This window comes from Rhagoletis pomonella, unplaced genomic scaffold (assembly GCF_013731165.1).
Source record: "Rhagoletis pomonella isolate Grant_MI unplaced genomic scaffold, Rhpom_1.0 Rhpom_scaffold_00006, whole genome shotgun sequence".
In the NCBI taxonomy this organism is placed as follows: domain Eukaryota; kingdom Metazoa; phylum Arthropoda; class Insecta; order Diptera; family Tephritidae; genus Rhagoletis; species Rhagoletis pomonella.
In genome coordinates this window covers 49,064,124-49,084,555 of record NW_023458560.1, presented here as the reverse complement: position 1 = coordinate 49,084,555, position 20,432 = coordinate 49,064,124, and the positions used below count along the sequence as shown (strand labels likewise).

Sequence of the window (20,432 nt, the reverse complement as noted above, 5' to 3'; positions counted from 1 at the left end):
GGCGGAACTAGCGCTTTGCCAGACTGTCCCTAAATTTTGCTGCAGGGGATCTGTACTGTAGTGTTTTCGGACGGTACTAGTTCTTACTGCCAATATAGGAGTATTACATATATGGTTGTTTGTAACATAAATTCGAAATTTTTTTTTTATATGAAAAAAAATTTTTAATGCAGTCAGGAAAAAATTATTAAAAATCAACGCGATTTTTTAGCCACTTAAAACTTGCATATTATTAACCTAGAATGTGTTACTAAACTGCATACTCAAAAAATTCTAAAAAATCTGAATAAAAAGTTGAAAATTTAGCTGAAACTTTGCAGATTTTTCATAATTTTTGCACGAAGTTTGAAATCTGGATTTATATGGTGTTTGTTATAAAATGAGCTAGACTTTTATGGAAAAATAATAAACATTAAATAAACGAAAGCAAAATAGCCAAAATTTACCAAAATTTTGCTGGCTTAATTAGCTGATCACAAGTGTATATTTATCTCGGTAACTGTTCAACCAATTTGTATAAATTTGTACCAATTTATATGGTTATTGTGCTTGCCACATAAAACAAAAGCGTTGAAAATTATTGAAATCTGACTACAATTACGAAATGCTTGAAACTTCGATATTTCGAAATTTAAGGACGCTAATTTACTCAAAATTGATACTAACAACAGTCCCTTGATGAGAATAAACATTATTTGGAATTTTGGAAAATGGGCGTGATACCGCCCACATATGACTATATAAGTTTATCTTATTATGTCTAACTGAACGTTCTATCGAAGATGTTTAAATTAGGGACAAAGAACCCCTGCTTGCCATGTAGAGGTAGTTTTCGGAAAGGTGAAAAACATATCGTCGTTTAAAGTACAAAGCCGCGTAACTGACATTTGCTGCCAAATATTGGATTTGCACACACAAGCTCTTGGCTCAATTCTTATCCATTCGTCCAGAAATATACTTGCCGGAAATGCGATTGCTTTATAAAAAAAAGGGAAGCATTTTGAAATATGAGTATTTTTACTCTCTAGAAAATAATTTATGCAACCCCACATACGCGGTTTTGCATTTTGTTGATACGCGTTTTTGTACCTTAAACGACGATATATTTAATACTTGAGCCGGGTATTTAATGTTCGGCTCCACCCGAAAAAAGACTTTCTTAAGGCATAAACAGACGGCAGCGTTGATCCGGATCAACTCAGGAATTAACTGCAGTTGATCTGGATTAAGTCCGAGTATTGGCTAATGAATAAAATAAAATTCAGCTCCCCAAATCTGATAATGGAATTTTAATGAGATTTCTTAAAAAGATTTTGAGTATGCAGTTAACATCGTCAACAAAAAAATTGGCACATCATGCAGGAGCATTGCGAAATTAGGCTCCAAGCACACGATATGTCAAATTTAAAGGAATTTGTCTTCAAATATATGAAAACGCATTTTCAAAGAGGATTGAAAAATCGGTGTATCGATTTATTTCGCTCTGGATAGGCATTTAGTCGTATATCTGCGCTTCTAAATCGGCTACCTGTCTGTTTTTGGCCCATAATGGCTGCATTTCTTTATTCATTCTGAACGTTTGGAATAAACTTTTTTGTTTACGTATTATTTAGAACGTTCCTGATGATATGTTAACGTATATATCTAACGCATTCTGTTTATTCCGGCTGTGAAATGGGATTATCCGGAATGTATAAAGAAACGCAGCTAATATCATTGGTATCGGTATGGATAAAGGAGATAAAGTTGTGTCAAAATATGTCGTCAGTTTTTGGCGTTAAAATATGACAAAGTGAAAACCATCCTTTAATTTGCCGAGATGTTATATTTACTGCGGCCATTGGTATTTGAGAAGGATTCAGCAGTGAATTGTGCAGTAAACTAGCATGGATCGCCTCTATGTTTTAAAAGTGTCTCCAGGTTGTTACGCTGTACTGGTACAAAAATGACAAGAAAACTTCTGAGGACACAGAAGCTGGCGTGTAGCTGCCTATGGGAGGATACCCCAGCATTTTCAGGCAGAAGTTAACGCCATCAGTCTGTAAGCGGAGGTAACCCGGATCAGTAACTATCACAACGAGAGAATAGGCATCCTCATCTTCTGTGATATCAGGCGGGGCTTAGGGTCTTTCTTAGCGAGTTTTCGAGGGCATAGAGAAACTTAACTCTTCTGCAAATTATTTAAAATAACATACTTCTGATATGAACTCCAAGTCACAAGGAAATAGGGGAAAATTTGTTAACGGACAGGCTAGCCAGAGAAGCTGAAGCCACAGCTGAGCCTCGCGATAACTAGGTTGAAATAGGTTCAACGTGGAGCTCAAATATGAAAGAATAGCAATGAGAGAGAGAATGGCACTGACGGTGCGTGCCAACAAGTAGACACCTTTACTTTTAATGTGCTGCTAGGATTCTTGCAACTCCTGAAAATGGCATCGTATTCGGACATAGGTTGAAAAGGTTTCGCTTCCATCGAATTACAAAAGCGACAGGTTTTATTACCAAATATCCGGTTTGTGGAAATAACCCTTCCGTCTACAGTGCCCCGGGAGTTTGATTACAAGTTGGAAACTTTTTAAACTACATATATCTCCCAAGTAAGCATTTTATCTGGCATGGTTGAGTGGTTGGTAGAAGCGTCGCCTGACCCCATGCCCAGGACCCAGTCAGTGCTGATAGCATCATTTGATACGCTTTCTCTGGGATACTGATTTTGTCTGCTTTAGATGACTCTATTTAGGTTAGTAATGGTGCATTTGAAGATCTCCCTAAGATTTGGGATAGAAAAATTCCCGAGTGAGGGTTGTACGGAAGGCCCATTTTCGCTGCATGTTCGCCAATGAGCCAATCTCCCGTGGCTATTAACTTGACTATATCTTCCCTCGAACCTTTTTGAAGTTCTTCTGCGCACTCTACGCACTCTCGTCAGTAGGGGTTTCAGTGGAATTATCCTCGTCTATCAAGGCCCTACTCCGATCCCGACTAGCAGGAAACTTCATCTGAAAGTTTTTCCTGAAACCTGTCGTAAGAGGTTTATAATCTGATTGTTTCCCTGATTCGATAGGCTTGTCAAGAATACCACTATGACCGTAACGAAACGCGCTCCGGCAGCCTGACTCGCGGAAGTGGAGTTCTATGGGCAGTTGATGCAGGATCACATTAAGCGCATCAGATGGACACGATTTCATTTCTGAGCTCTTCTTTGATCTTATTTGAACTTGTTGGGTCAAATGTCTAGGAGCACTGTCACGCTCTACCCAATTAACCTGATTTGAAGATTATGCGGGCCTTGAGTTTAACAGAGAGGTATCTACATTTATGAGCGACTATTTTAGGTTTACAATTTTAATTTCATGCAAATTTCCAACCTAATACGCTTTGCTATATAGTAAATATTTTATCCAACCAAAAATAATCTGCTGGGTATTTCTAATCGAAAAATGAAATTCACTTAACTTTTTCGCAAATTACGAACAACAGCAAAAAAGGAGAAAAGAGGAAGACTAATATATCTACAGCTCAGTAAAAGCGCGACGTGGCGGCGTACCAGCTAACAAAAGACTTCCAAAGGGATGACAATTGGGAGGTGGTGCCAGAGCATAAAGAAAGAATATCTAGCGAAAAATAGGGAGATATTACGGGCAACTGCAACAACAACGACAACACAAGTAGCAAGCAAAGCAATCACCACAACCACCATAAAACACCAAACGCCATTTGTGCTATTGCTATGGTTGTTGTTGTAGTGTAATGTGCTTATAAAATAAATATTGTATGAAGCAAGTGGTGGGCGTCACTGAAGCCAACTAAATAGATGGCCGGAAGGATAAAAAGTGGCAACAAAAAGTGGGATCAGCAACAGCAAAGGCTGATGGTTGTCTAACTAAGTGTGTATCGGTGTGTGTGTGCTTGTATCTACCCAGCAAAAAACACGATTACCACAGAAGCGAAAGTGGAAACGAGCTAGGCGATGGGAATCGCTTACCCTTTCGCTTCAGGAAGGCCTTATTTTAACATGGGCATGTCATTGGCGGTAAGCCCTTACCCGCAGCATTATCTTCAAACGAAGGGAGAACGCATGCATAAACAGAATCCAGAGAAGCGAACAAAGAATGCCTTACAGAGAAACTAATGTAGAATGCCCAGATGAGTACATACTTATTTACATATATTAAATCAGAAAATGTGTTAAAAGATTAAAATTAATTAAAATTTATATAAATCAGTTTTTATACATACATATGTATGTATTTGGGTATTTAGATTTTACTTAAAAATCGGTATGTACATACATGCATATTTAATTAAGCTTAAAATTGTACTTCCTCACTCATGTACTTGACTTCATTGACTGACTTCAACTTCGCTGCAAATTGAACAAAGCAAAACATGATTTTTATGCGAGACAAATTTCCACAGAAACTAACGGTAGAAAAAGATTTTTTGGATATCCATTCTATTTTTCAGCTGGCTACGATGTAGCATTCTACTTTGCATTCCCTGAAATGAAGCAAAGAAGCGAAATAAAAAAAAAATATTGTAGGACATTCTACTTTGCATGCCCTGAAATGAAGCAAAGAAGCGAATTAAAAAAGAAATATTATAGGACATTCTACTTTGCATTCCCCAAAATGAAACAAAGAAGCGAAATAAATAAAATATTGTATGACATTCTACTTTGCATTACCTACAATGCCTAAAAGAAGTGAAAAAATTCGAAGGCATTACAACGCTATGCTTTCTAGAACACGTTACCACTAAAAGCGATTACCGATTTTTTGCTGGGTATATGAGCACGTGCTTGTGTACTTGCCACAGAGGTGGTTGACAGAGAGAATAGAGCGCAAAATTGGAAGCGGCGACTGCGCAGCTAAAAGCAAAGCACCAAGTCCAAAAATAGGAGGAAATATATATCAATACTGAATATACAGCTCACCCTACTCACCACCCCTCCCCACCATACAACAATAAGAACAAAGGCAAAAGGGGGCGGAGAGGTGGCCTGGACTGTACAATCAAGCCAATCCGAAATGATTCAAGTTAATATACAAGTAGAATGCCTGGCTTTATTGTGTTATCACTTACAATGTTTAACCGAAAAAAGGAGAAAAAAAGTGAAAATAAAATTAAAAATCAGCAGGATCAGTGGAAGAGGAGCGCGTGAGGTCGGTGGGCACTAAAACATACTCAAATTGGCTTTGTTGCCAAAAGCCAAGCAAGCATTTCATTGTCTACTCCGAACACACACATACCTGCACTTTAACTTGCACATAGTCCCTAGCAGCGCGGCGCGGCGACAGCTGAAGGCACACAGTGCGCTTTGAAGCTGTGCAATGCTGTGAACCTCCTCAATCCATTTGTCTGCTTCTTATTTATGCCTTGCGGCGTGTGGCAATTGAAATCGTTACGACTGTTGTGGTATGATTACACAATGAAAACAGTGGCGTACGGCATACGCTGTCGCCATTGCAGCAAAGTCTGTGTCTTTTGTGTATCATGCGCTCCTTGGAGGTAACCCCAACTACCAACCGACCATCCATCCATATATCTACTATGTGTGTAGTTGCTGTTGACGTCATTCGCCAAATTTTCATTTTCGGCTAACAAGTCAAGCAGAAATTTCGTGAAGCATCTAATTTGAATTTTGATTAGAAAACTTACTTACTTACTTATCCAATCTACGTACCTACATAGTACATATATGCGAGTATATGTTTATCAATCCACCTTCAGTTGCCATCGCGCCACTGAAGGCTGCCAAGCTGGCGTCATCTTCTATCACATATTATTCATACCTTTAATGCCTTAGGTTCTCACATCCTTGCTTAGTTGCCGCCCGCTTCCTCTCAATTGTCTCACTATGTAGTATGTCGGCATACAATTGTCTCTAACAAATCCCATTAGACTGCCACGAATCAGCGAAAATCGGAAATAATGAATGAGTGCTCAGCTGCATATAAGCTGTAGGTAAATATACATACATGAGTACATACTTCCATAACTACACATTACATAAGTAAATTGGATTGTTTTATGGAAATGAATAGCTGATTGTTTCATTAAACTTTGAGCAGAATCTTTAGCATGAATGTGGGGTAGACATGCCCGTAGATTAAGTTCGGTTACGGCGGTTCCCTCTCGGCGCAGTCAAGCAAAGAGGCACACTCCATCCATTACGATGCCACTACTAGCGAGCTCTTTGTCCCTTCACATATTTTTTAATTTTTTGGCAAAGGTTGCAACCCTCTTCGAAAAATAAGCTTACTGCAAATCGGAAGGTCAAGCCTTTTCCTTTGACACCTCATTTTTTTAAATTGAATGAACTGTGCAAATCTAATGTCATTAACAAAAAGTGCCCACGCGTATTATACATACATAATTTTAAAATAGGTGGCAACCACACTCAAACAAAAAATAAAAACATACTGCACATGCAGAGATCATACCCTCTCACTTGGTACCTCAGTTTTTAGTCCAACAAACTGTGAAGATCTTATAATTTTTAAAATGTGGCAACCCTACTCAAAAAGTAATACATTATTGAACATCTAAAAGCCGAACGCTTTTATTTGACACCACATTTCTTGTAATCCAACGAACAGTGCGGATCTATTAATTTTTTAGACAGGTGGCATCCCTATAAGAATTTAATTTACTAAATATAATATTAATATTGATACAGATTATACTTAAAAAATCTCGTGTAAATCTGTTCAGTAGTTTTTGAGAAAAAATATCTCGACTTTCCTTTATACTATGTATTGAAGATAGTAATTTTTAAATAAGTGGCAACCCTATTAAAAAAATGAAAGCTTTTGCACATGCGAAGGCCAGGACCAATCATTTGGTATATGATTTTGTAATCCAACGAACGAAATTCTTTTAACTTTTTAATAGGTGGCAACCCTACTCAGAATAATAATACATTATTGCACATGTAGAGACTAAGTCTTTGTGTTTGACAGTGATGGTACAGAACTGATGCCTACGCTTATTATGATTGAATATAGTAATTTTATTAACAGGTGGCAACCCTATTAAAAAAATATTATTGGTTTTATAGAGGCCAATGCCTTTCATTTGACACCTCATCTTTTGTAATCCAACGAACGGTGCGGATCTAATAGTTTTTTTAGACAGTTGGAAACCCTATTAAAATTCTAAGTATAAAACGTCACTCTCCTGTAGATGCAGGGTATACCAGAGAAAATCTTGTCAAAATCCGTTCAGTAGTTTTCGAGATTACCGCGTACAAAAAATCTCGACTTTCTTTTATACTATGTAAAGATACATATGTAGATAATAAAATGTGATCTTACCAGAGCTGGGCAGTGGCAGAGACAGTGCTCTACACTCTACAACTTCCCCTTGTCCCTGTAGCCACTACAGTGATCGGGATAGCCCACTCGCTTAACTTGCGCTCCCATTAAGCAGTATCCTGTAATGATACCGTCTACTACGCTATCAATCCATACGTATGAAAGTTTTAGATCTTTTTTCTTTCATAAGTACTTGGCCAGATCTGCTTAAATAGTAACGGAACAGGTTGAATCCTTCACAGATTGGCTGCCAGAATAAATGGTAACGGACAGTAGACAAGTTGCGGTGCTATTAAGCCAAAGGGCGGCCTCTCTTATGGCTGCTAGTTCGGCCTGGAAAACGCTACACTGGTCAGGAAGCCGCAAGCTGCGGCTTAGTGAGAGGTCTTTAGAGTAAATTCCGCTACTACCCTTGTGGTCGAGCTTTGACCCAGATGGCTGTAGACCTTGGATACATGTACGGGTGCTTTACCCAGTCGCTTCTGTCTGAAAACCTTATAAAAACCTATTGTCGAAGCAAAAAATTGAGCTCGTATAATCCAGCTTGCATAGGGTTGCTGTAATGGCGCCCAGAATTTTTGACCGACCGAATCTGAGGTCTGTCCAAGTGTCCGGTTTTCAATCTGGTTACGGGGCAGCTGGCTTGATATCCAGCGTAAAGGTCGATAGGAAGAAAATTTAATATAGTTTCGAAGGCCTTTCTGGGGGAGACGGCATATGATAAACATGGTTGCACCTATCCATACGTTGATTCCGTTAGTCGTAGAAAGGCTTGTATTGGTTCCCAATAAGAGCATTGACCAGATGCTGGGCATCGCCTACCTTGAATTACATATGTATATGTATGTATGTAGAAGCTGTTGAAACAAAACCATGTAGAAAACAGAAGAACACTTTTTATTGAAGACATATGGCATTAATGAGGGACCGGAATTCCGTAGCAGGAGCATGTGAGTTCATATCGTTACAAGACTTTTAACTGATCCAACTGGTTACTTTCATCATAGGCAAAATAGGCAGAAACCTAGTTGGTGATTGGTTTTCGGGAGCTTCCAAAGCTTTCGATAAATCCAGTCATTCTCTCCAACTGAGATAGTTTCCAGTATAAGTACTAGCAAGTTCTTCGAAAAATATTGCTTTCAGAAATTCAAAGCCTACTTAATTAACTATAGGGAGTTTGCACAATAAGTCTGGAGGAGATACTATTTCTCTATGAAGTCTAAACAGTCCTCAGAAGTCATTACAACCAACCAAATGTTAAAAACTTCGTCAAGAAGTTCGATGTGCTCCTCCGGCATTAGAAAAAGCGAGCACCAGAAAGACGTTCCAGTTAGGACCATGAATACATTGTCGAAGGAAAAGATTTCAAAAAAATCTTAGAAATAATGTTGTATTTTATAAAAATATCAATTTTATCATCCATCCTTAAATATGGAAATCCGTATTCACCACCTAGTCAAAGGAGGTCAGACTGCAGCTGGGTATTCACGTCGATGGCGAACTAATTCCGACGGTGAATAACCCAAAAATACTCGGAGTTACCTTCGACAGTCTGCACTCCAGTACAGAGCCGCAACAACGTCCTCAAGTCGCTAGCCGGCAGCACTTGGGGTAAAGACAAAGAGACGTGGTTGGGAACATACAAGACAATTGGCCGACCGGTTCTAAATTATGCAGCGTCCGAGTGGTTACCGAGGACTAGTAGGACGCAGAGGATGAAGCTGCAGAGTAGCCAAAACACGGCGGCACCTCGGACTGCGACTGGATGTCTTCTGATGCCGCCCCAACACACCTGCACAACGAGGCCCTGATGCGGGAGTGGGGACACTAAGGAGCATAACACAATACTCTACAAGCAGTTCCTAGTAGAGTGCCACAGATGCAGGCACGTCAGGAGGCATCTCTACGAACTGACGGACGAAGTCCAGAGGTTCATGAAACAACCTCTGGACCCATCGGCGTAGCCAGAATGAAATTTAGGGGTGTGGGGAAGGGCTCGAGCACCCCCTGCCCCTACCTGGCTACGCCCATGTCTGGACTCAACTTCATACCGACATTCCATAAACGGGATTCACAGGGAGTCGGTCACGAGTTATATATACTCTCGACCTGTGAGTGCCGTTTTGGGCAAACAACCACCTGACATGGACGGAACAGAACTTTGCCTGCCTCGGGAGACCTGCCCAACTTCGCCCTGGCTATTGCAGCAGGCTAAACTCATACCTGAATAGAATCAATGAAGATGCGCCCAATCAGTGTCGTACCCGGCATGCGGAGAGACATCTCTTTGCATACCCCGAAAACCCGGAACAGCTAACGCACGTGTCCCTATGAACAGCCCTTGTTGGAGTCGCGCACTTCCTGGGCCTTCCCTTAGCTGAACCAGACGACAACGCAGATGGATGAGCAGACTCGAACGGGGTTTAGTAGCCGCTACAACAACAACAACATGGGAATCCTGAAATCTTGTTAGAAGTTAGAACCGTATGAAGCTCCAACGTACTTGTCTCATGACGCTGAATATCACGCCTTTTGCGAAATCGCCTCAACCCCACACAAAATTTTCTAATTCAAATTGGAGAACTTTTATTTACCGAATTTCTTGTTTGCCAAATTTTATTACCCAGATTATTGTGTGAGTAAATTGAAAATAAGATTTTGTTTGTTCGTCACGACATTCACTCATTCTTGCCACTTCCACATTTCTCGCTTAAATTTGACTATTTACTGTCTAAACAATGGAAATGATTGGCTAAATTAATGGCATTGTCTGCATGTAAGTGCCACAACAACCATATCAACGCACCAACGCAAGCCGATGTCTCTGTGTTCATCTGCATTCCTGCCACTTTTTCAATTTTCCTTTGCACCAAACAATTGTTTGTTGTATTTTGTTGTTGTTTGCATTGTTAATATTAATTTATTTTTGATTGCAACAGTGGCATAAACAAGAATAAATGAAAGTAGCAAGGAGTTAGCCGAGTTGGCATACAGCCTTCCTCATTTTCGTAAGCCACATTCTTCCACAGAGTTAACTGACTAACGAGCCTGCAGGATGTGTGCGCATGTGGGCATATAATAAATAAATTGATAAAGTTTCTGAAATTGGGTTTATTGTTTGTATGATATGCATTTATACTTTGCTTTTTATTATTCTTCGTCCTTTACTCTTGTCTGTTTGAGCGTATGTGTGTGTGTGGGTGTATGCGCCTCTGAAGCAGAAAACTTTTCCAATTTCAATTTTCACATCCACGCCCGCTGGCTAACTTCTAAGCCGCACAAAGTCGCAGTGGTGATATATAAAATTATTGTAAATTGTCTTTGGACATCCCTTCGCTGGGAGTCATGCCATACACAATGCACTCAAGTGGAATTTACGCCATTTTTATTATTGCAGGTTTGGTTTCAGAATCGCCGCGCAAAATGGCGCAAAGCCGAACGCCTTAAGGATGAGCAACGCAAGCGCGAGAATGGCGAGAGTAGCGGTTCGCTGGATAAGGTGGGTAGGCTACGAACGAAATTCCACTTCAAATGACTTTTTTGTTTTACATACGTAACGTATTTAACTTAAATTTTTTCCCTTTTTTCCTCTTCCCCTTAGCTTCGCGACAGTCGCGAATCATCGCCTGACATTACGGGCGAAATTGACGATGACGAACCTTCGCTGCGACGCTCTTACAGTCCTGGTCCCCCATCGGCCAGTCCGCATGCCATGGACTCGGATAATGAACGTCCGCTTTCTTCCACGCAACTAACCACTCAATCGGCTTCACAGTCCCTTGGCTCGATTAGCGCTGGTTCGCCGTCGCCTAGTGCGCGTGCCACGCCTCAACAATGTCCCAATAGCCCGACTTCGAATTCGCGCCACACTGATTCACCGATCGAGGTTGGCGGTCCGATTTCGTTGACTTCGCGTACATCGTCCGGCACCACGCCCACATCGGCGCTGCATAGCACGCCTACTTCATTTGGTAGTCATATCTTCGGCAATTTTGGCGGCGATAGGTGAGTGAATGGTGTATTTGTAATTCGTTTTAAATGCATTGTGAGATTAAAGTGTTGAAAAGTATATTTCATTTGTGATGGTCATTAGTGTTTGAAGAGTCTGAATATAAGTAGTTATTTGGCGTCAGCAAATTTAGAAATTTAAAGCGGCCTCAATAACTTTGGTGCTGGAGCATTTGCGTTCATTCATAACGCATAACCTAATCAGAATGAAGCCTAAGTCTACTGCAGAATCTTTCTCCCGAATACTCTGATCCATGTACCATGACGGGCATGTTAAGATGTCTCGAACGGCGGGTCTACTGTTTCCTAAATGCTCATTCAATGGGACAAAGCGAACTCGTTTTTGCATTGCATGGTCAATCGGCAATGAAAAATAGATTCATGCGCAAGAAGACGTACGTTAAGCACGGCGAACCCGGATCATCGGTGCTAAAGCCAAATATCCATGGCAGCAAGGTAATGCTCTGCATTTGATGGTAATAGAAAGGAACCCTGCATCATGGACTCTCTACAGATATCAACTGAAGTGATTGAAGTAAACTATTGCGGATAAACGGCCGGAAATAGCAACCAAGCATACGTCATTGATCTTCCACCATGGCATTGCTCAGCCGTATGGTATCGGATGGGAAGTCCTAACCCAACCGTCTTGTAACCCAGATCTTACACCACCATTTCTACCATTCGCTTCGGTCGTTCAGACGAACGCTTAACTTCAGTTGGAGGTATGAAAAATTGGCTTAATATTTTCTTGGTCTCCAAAGACACGCCAAAAAGTGGGAGAAAGTCACAACTAGCCATGGGCAATACTTTCATTAAAATACATTGTACCAATTTCGCACAATAAGTTTTCAACATCGAGAAAAAATCCTTTAAAACCTACTTACTTATATGTCTGCCCATTTAATTGTATGCTTATTTCTATAAAACGGTTATCTGGCGAAAGCATGAAATGCTTGTAGAGATGTCACAGGTAGTAAGACGCGATATTCATAGCGTCAACAATGTGATTTGTGCCCGAGTATGTTCATAACATCCATCTGGTATCACTGCGCTACTGTTCAGATGAACCCTATCCCTGAAAACATTTCTAAAATTGTTAAAAGCAGAGGGCACAATAAATGTGTGAGGTGACAGTGCGTACTTCTTCTTTATATTTGTCAATCAATCTATCCAGTTCTTCACCCAAGCTTGACACCTTGCAATGACTTGCAAGAAAGACTAGAAATACTGCGACTATTCAAATACCACTGAAGCTTAGAAGTTTTTAGAATTTTCTAGCTGATATTTCCGATATGAAAGTTTTGGCCTCTCGGTTATCCAAATAAAGTAGTTTTGCTTTTCAGACTCGAGATAGTTCAAAGAAGAGTTCTAAATCACTGGGCTGCCTCTTTACTGAGACAATATCTATGACTTCCTTCGGTGCTATGCTCGATTTTATAGTCGTCGGTGTACCAGATATGACTGTGCTTCCAATATTTAGAAAGATCTTCTTTCCAAACGATTCCGCTAGGTAAAAGTGACTTTATACTTTTGTTTATAGTCAAACCTCGGAAATCATTAATTCACAACGCTTGCACGTAGTCCTTTCCTGGTACTCTGAAAGTGAATGGTGTATCCGCCTTTTACACTTCAAAATTTATTCTGAGGTGAATATTTCTTGCGTAGTGAAGAGAGAGCAACCACTCATACTTCGCTTCAGTCTAGTTAGTGCCTCCTTGGGAGGATATTGAATGAAATTATTGATTTATATAGTACACAATTCTGCCTTAAAAAGATCTTTCCCACACGATCTTATCTCCTCTTATGTTTCTCATTACGAATAAACTGAGATATCGAGAAAAATAAATCAAATTTTGTTTATATTTATTCCAACATCAATGCAGGCGGTAAATATCGTTTAAATGTATGTCACGTGCAAGCAATTCCAAGTCATTAACGACTAATGTGGAATCAAACGTGGCGAAGAAGGCCAGCACAGTGAGTGCTTGGCTACGACCAACGAACAGACAAAAGTTTGCGCTTAATGTTTCCGCAGTGCATGCAGTTTCCGGGCACAACAACACAGCGAGACGTGAAAGACTTTAAGGGTACACATAAGGTTGGGCCTTATAAACATCAACTTCTCAAATTTGTATGGCGCACCCTTCCCTGAAAGTTACAAAAAAAAAATAATAATTTTTTTTTAAATCGCAAAAACTCCAAAAAAAGCTACTCAATATTTGATGAATTTGGTATATTATTGAAACTTATATGAAATAAATTCATAAACTCGCTGAGTTATAGCTGGTCATAACCAAAATTTTACCGAATTTTCGCGATAAGAAAAAAAAATTTTTACAATATTTTTTTTTTTGCTTTGAAATTTTCGGGGATGGGTTATTTTGTACGTAGCACAAAATGAGGGGGTGCCCCATTATGTTTATATTTTAAGCACGACCCTAGTATACATATGTATGTATGGATATGTATAAATAAGAGGCAGCAGGGCGTCCACAAAGACGCTGGGGCGCGCGCACTGATAGGCACAGACGAGTCAGCATAAAGGCAACACCGGAAATCATGTTTTGGTAAATGACCAAAATTCTTTAGTAACGGTGGTAAACGTACCGAATTACGTTTCCGCGATTGGAGTAAAGACAGTGTTGCCAGAAGTGTAGATTTATCTTCAAAATGAAGACTTATCCTAAAAAAATATTACTAAAAGAAAATTCAATGAAGTTATTAAAATGAAACCAAAATTCCAGATAAACAAAGCTTCAGTATGGAGAGTTCTGACAGTACTTGAAGATTTTCTATGTGGTTCTTACAGCAAAATTGGAAACGGTTTTCTCGCAGATAAATTTTAAGAAAACAAAAATTGGTAACAAGATGGACACCAAAAATTTAAAATGGCATGCTTTTCACAAAAATTGACTTAAAAATAATGAAATACGAGTACCACAAAAATTTTTTCAAATGTAAATTGAGAAATATTTAGACATTTTAAAGCTATAATTTACAAGTCGTAAATAATTTGTATATAAAAAGCATTCTTGTGGGAAATTTTTTTCACGTAAACGATGCGACTTGTCAAAAAACCGCTAAGTAGGCTTTTTCCTCGAAATCGTATCCAGTATATATCAAAATTTTTTATTTTTCGAAATTTTGTATTTTTGGGGTTTCGTGGTTTGTACAGTACCAAGGAAATACACGTCTACACACGCTATGCGTCTAATCAGAAAAGTACTAAATACACTTTTAAAGCAAAACCATTCATTGAATATGATGACATTTTTATTTTTTTTTTTGTAATTTTGAATTTTCATATTTCTTGTTCGCCAGTTAGATTTCATGAAATTGCCATACGGCATTCAAAATTAGACGCAATAAGCTTTCAATTTCAAATAAATTTTGGGTATTATTATAAAGTCTGCCGTCCAAAAATTATGCATCATAATTTTTACATTGATCATTTTCAATATCTACAACTTGCAACTTTTTGCAATTTTTATGTTAGCATGACATTCATAAAAATTGCAGGTAAATTGTACCTGTTTCGGCTGGATTAAAATTTACTTAGATTTTGTTTGTTTATAACGGTGTGCGACAGTCAATTTCACACATACACAAATCAATATGTTCGCGAAACTACAGGTAAAAAATGGTAAAATTGCGTTTTTAGTTTTTCTCTCCGAAGTCAAAATTTTCTTTAAAAGGACTTTGAAGTTTGAAAATTAAAAAAAAAAAAATATAAAAATGTAGTGCAATAAAAAAAGGGGTATCAAATTAAAAAAAAAAAATCTCTAGAACTAAAGCAAATTAAATTTTTTGGTTCCTTTAAAATGTTGTCATTAAATATCCTTGAAATTTTGCAATAACAGTTTTTGAAAAAGTTATAAATGAAGGACTAATATACATAAATAAGAACAAATCCTCGATATCGTCCTTCTTACTTTAATACCATAAAGAATAAAAGTAATTAAAAGAGCATTTTTAGTAGCTATTCGTCCTTGTGAACCAAAAAAACATTTTTTTTTAATTCTTCAGGATTTGATAGGCATATTGTTATTCTACACTGCACAGAATTTTTTAAATCATATTTTTGATATTTAAAAGTCCTTCTAAAAAATTCCCTCATCAGAGAGAAGTTTTAAAAGCGCAGTTTTACCATATTTCGTAGATGACTGTTTCGTGTGTATAGATTTTTTTTGTCCCACGGTGTTAAACTTTATATTGTTGAGATATAAACTAAATTTAATTTGATTTTAGCTTAACATTTCTAAAAAAATATTTCTTTCGCAAAGTTTTTGTTGGATTTTTTTTTTTAATATTTTCCAATTTTTGAAGATTTACAGCCAATTGAAGAAAAGCAATTGAAAAATAATTTTAATTTTTCGACTTTTTTATGGAAATTTACAGCAAAAAAAAATCATTTTCCATTTAAATTGCTAGTGAAATCGGCTATTACTCTTCACTTGGCAAATTTTTCACGAAAAAATTTCTGGCAACACTGGTGAATAAAATTGTATGAGAGTTGTTTCTGAAAGTGATATTTTCGAAGCATACGTTTGGGCGCGTAGCAAAGTTTTTGCGTGTACCGTAGCAAACCTCAACATTTGTTAAAGAAAACGTGTGTACCCTTACTGGCGGAGATCCATTACCTCTTTTTTTGCAATATTTACACTTTTCTCCTTGCGAAATTAAATTCGCCTTAATTGCACCATTTTAGTTCAGCTTTCCGCTTACCTTTGTTTTCTTCAACTTTGTTTACGTTTCGAGTGGCACTCCAGCATGTTTGTTTTTGTTTTTGTTTTTTTTTACATTTGAGCGACTAGTCACTTCCTTCATCATAATCAATTGCTAATTTAACCATTGCCACATAGCAATTACACTCCCATTTGCAGCACTGCGCCCTTGCACCCGCTGTTCCCAGCTACATCCTCAACGTGCCAACGAACTGGTTCTGGTAGCACACCGACTGCTGAGCACTCAGCGGCATAATCACTTACAAACATATCATTTAGTATGTTTACATTGCCAGAATGCGAGGGGTGACATTGATTGTCGCAGATTTGTTGGCAGAGTCTGCGTCGACTGAGGCTCTACTATGATCCGCTGTTTGTAAACAAAATACGCGCGCACGCACCCATTTGCCACTACGAAGGAGGGTTGTTTAATGTCAGCCTGCTTCCAGTCCACCTCTTACCACCCTCCCTTCCCCTCCGGCCCCCTTTATATCCTTGTCCTTGTTTTAGCTACTTTGTTTGCCTGCTATTTCCTTCCTTCAACTTCAACTTCACTTTGTTCCGCGCTGCTGCTGCTGATTCTGCTCCTTTTCCTGTTTGTTGTCAAACAGTTCCTGGTAATTCCTTTTCGAATTTCTTTCAACTGCAGTATGCCTTACTCTTTGTTGTTTTTGTTATACTGTTGGTGCAGCGCCGCTGTTTCATCAAATTGTCGTGCACAAAAATGCGACACTTGCTTGCAATAAATTTGTTTGTTTGTTTGCTTAATTTTAAGTGGCTTAATGACACGGACGCAATTAGCAAATCGTTAGAACATAGCTTTAGTGGGCTACTTAACCGTAGTTGTTGTACTTGTTGTTGTTGTTGTTACTTTTGTTGGGAGAGGGGTGGTTATTTACAAATTCATGACAATTAAAATGTCTGGAATGAGATTTTCCTAGCACTGATGACGTTAACAACGACAAACATAACAACAAAAACAAGCAGAAAAACAACAACAGCTGTAATGGCAACAGCTCGCAAAAACAGGAAAGTCTTCGTACAATGACAACCAACTCTTCAAGGAAGTGTAATATATTTTACTAAGTGGGCTGGAAATGTACATATGTAGACGAATGTGTATAAGTGCAAAAAACGCAGACACAAATGAAAATTTGCACAAAGCCTACCAACTGTGATTTAATGAAGCGGTCTTTAGAAAATAGTCATGTTGACGTAAATGTGATTAATTTATGGTCATTGCTTGGATGAGCTTTCACTCTGTTGGTTGCTGCTTGCTTAAGAAAATTTATGGATAAGCCAAGCTTTGCAATTTTTCCTATTGCCTCCACACAACCGTTTATTCAGATATATGGGATTTTACTTTAAAACTACTTTATTTGGACAGCAAAAGCCAAGAAGATTCTTGAGCTATATTCTAAATAATCATATAAAGTCTACTAAGAAAATCGTCAAGATGGGTGCTGCTATATCCTCCGCTCCATACCACTGTTTGTTTAGACATGATTTCTTTATATACATATGTAACTCCTCTTTTTATGTGTGCTGTGAATATAAACATTTTGTTTAGCTCCCAAAAGTAAAATTTTTTGATGTTCAAAAAAAGTATAAAGCTTTTTTCAAAACGTAGGTGAAATCGACTCCGAGGTAGTTATAAACGGCAACTGGTTTCTAGTGGAATTGGAATCTTTCTCATCCTCGGGATGTTTCGGTGGGAACCCATCGCCCATGATTTTTTGCAAACGTTCACTTATAGGCAGGAGTCCCCAGAGAGGAATGTCTCCCTCTCTCTCTCTCTCTTCCAGGAAAGTAACTAAATTTTTCAGAAGTAGCTAAGCAGGGGAACTCTATCTCTATCCTGGCCGTTATAGATCGCGGCAGTGTAGTAGATTCCAAAGATTTCTTTTTAATATTTTAATTAAAAGTTAACAAAACTTAATTTATTTTTATATTGTTAGCAATTCGAGAAAAGTTTGAATAATAAAAATTTTCTATTTGATTAACGAACCACAAAAATCACATAAATCTAAAATTTCCAAAATTACAAAGTTGAAATAAACACAGTACAATAAAAGGTAATAACACAAATACAAACCCTACAATACTCCCCCTTCTAGAGAATTAATGTTATATAAATTAAAAGTAACTCGTTTCTTATTTGATGTTGTGTTATTCATTGTATTAGTGTTTGTTTCTGGTATTAGTTCTGTTTCAATGATTGCTGGTTTTAGTCTGTCTATCGGAATTGTTTTAACCTCATTATCTACTTCAAGTTTGAAATATTTTTTGTTTTTTTCAACAACCTTATAAGGTCCTTCGTATGGTTGTTGCAATGATCTTATATTAATAACACGCATAAAAAGAAATTTACAAGTCTCCAAATCCTTTGGTATATATACACCAGTATCAGAATTTTGATTATGCCTTAAATTTGATTTAACATTTTTAAAATGTTCCCGTAAATTACCTAAAACTTCAATTGGGGAAAATTTTTCTTCAGATGGAACAACAAGTTCACCGGGTAGGCGTAAATTTTGCCCAAAAACCATCTCAGATGATGTGGCTGAAATACTTTCTTTATACATCGATCGTAAACCAAGAAGTATTATCGGCAGCACATCATACCAATTGTTGATTCCATTTCTAGCCATTATCGTAGCTTTTAACTGCCTGTGAAACCGTTCTACCATACCATTCCCTTGAGGATGATATGCAGAAGTTGTAACGTGATGACTACCAAGCAATTTTGTTAGTTCCGAAAACAATTTTGACATAAACTGAGTACCCTGATCTGTAGTGATTTTTAACGGTACCCCAAAACGTGAAACATATTCTCTAAAAAATTTATTTGCAACCACTGCCGCTGAAATGTCCTTTAATGCATATGCCTCGGGCCAACGCGTGAACCTGTCAACTATTGTAAAAATGTAACGATGTCCTTTCGATACAGGAAGAGGTCCAACAATATCTAAATGAATATGATCAAATCTACTTTTGGGAATCGGAATTTTAATTACTGGAGATTTTGTGTGACGATTAACCTTCGATTTTTGACAATTTATACATTCTTTTGACCAAATATTAATTTCTTTGTGCATTTTTGGCCAATAGTACTTTTTAATAATTAGACGACGTGTAGCTTTTGTACCAGGATGTGTAATGCCATGTAGCATATTAAACACTGTCTTGCGTAAACAATTTGGAACAAATGGCCTAGGATTCTCACCTGTCATTTCACACCAAATATTAAAATTTAAAAGTGGAATTTGAATTAATTTAAGGTTATGTGATGTAGCTCCAGATTTTAATGTGTTAAGTTCCTCATCCTGTTCTTGTTCATTTTGTAAAACTTTGAAATTCAGTTCTGTACCCTTAATTGCATCAACTTCGAAAGCTCGAGATAATGTGTCAGCTATAATGTTCTCCTGTCCTTTAATATATCGTATGTCATTAGTAAATTGTGCAATGAATTCCATATGTCTAGTTTGTCTCGGACTACGTTCGGTTTTTGAACTCAAAGCATACATCAAAGGCTTGTGATCCGTAAAAAATGTAAATTGTCGTCCTTCTAAAAGATAGCGAAAATGTTTAATGTTCAAATAAATAGCTAGCAACTCCCTGTCAAATGCACTGTACTTAACTTCGGATGTAGAAAGTTTCTTAGAAAAGAAAGCTAGTGGCTCTTTTTTGTTATCAAACGTTTGATGTATGACACCACCAATTGCCGTATTAGATGCATCCACATTTAAAGAGAGTTTGGCATCTTTGTTAAAATGATTTAACAATATCGTAGACGCAAACTTTTCTTTAATACATTCAAAGGCTTTATTTGTTGTGTCATCCCAAATTAAGGACTTGTCACGTTTCTTAGTTGTTCGATTGATTAACTGCCGTAAACTCAGCTAATTTTGGTACATATCGATGGTAATAATTAACCATGCCTATAAATTTCTGCGCCTGTTTAATAGATTTAGGACGTTCAAAACTACGAATAGCTAACACTTTTTCATCAGAGGGTCTAATTCCTGCCCCAGAAATATTATATCCTAAAAAGTCAACACTTGTTACACCGAAAGTACATTTACTTGGTTTGATATTTAACCCGTACTCTGTTAGGCGTTGGAAAAGTATACGGAGATCTTTAAAATGCTGTTCTTAATTTTCACTTGCAACCAATAGGTCATCAATATATGTAAAAACAAAATCTAAACCACTAACTACTTCATTAATAAATCTTTGAAAAGTTTGCGCTGAATTTCTTAGTCCGAAAGGCATTCGTATAAATTCAAACATACCGAAAGGTGTCGTTATTGCAGTTTTATAGATATCCTCTTCTGCCATTGGAATTTGGTGGTAGGCCCTTACCAAATCTAATTTC

At 37.9% G+C, this 20,432-nt stretch overlaps 1 protein-coding gene across 1 annotated transcript in view; it reads left to right on the top strand.

Moving 5' to 3' along the window:
• The window catches only part of LOC118741967 (diencephalon/mesencephalon homeobox protein 1-like), a 93,441-nt gene that overhangs the window by 34,593 nt on the left and 38,416 nt on the right, over positions 1-20,432 (top strand). The window contains exons 3-4 of the mRNA XM_036473934.1: positions 10,717-10,818; positions 10,921-11,324. Of these exons, the coding sequence (XP_036329827.1) occupies positions 10,717-10,818; positions 10,921-11,324 (506 nt within the window). The remainder of the gene's footprint in view (positions 1-10,716; positions 10,819-10,920; positions 11,325-20,432) is intronic.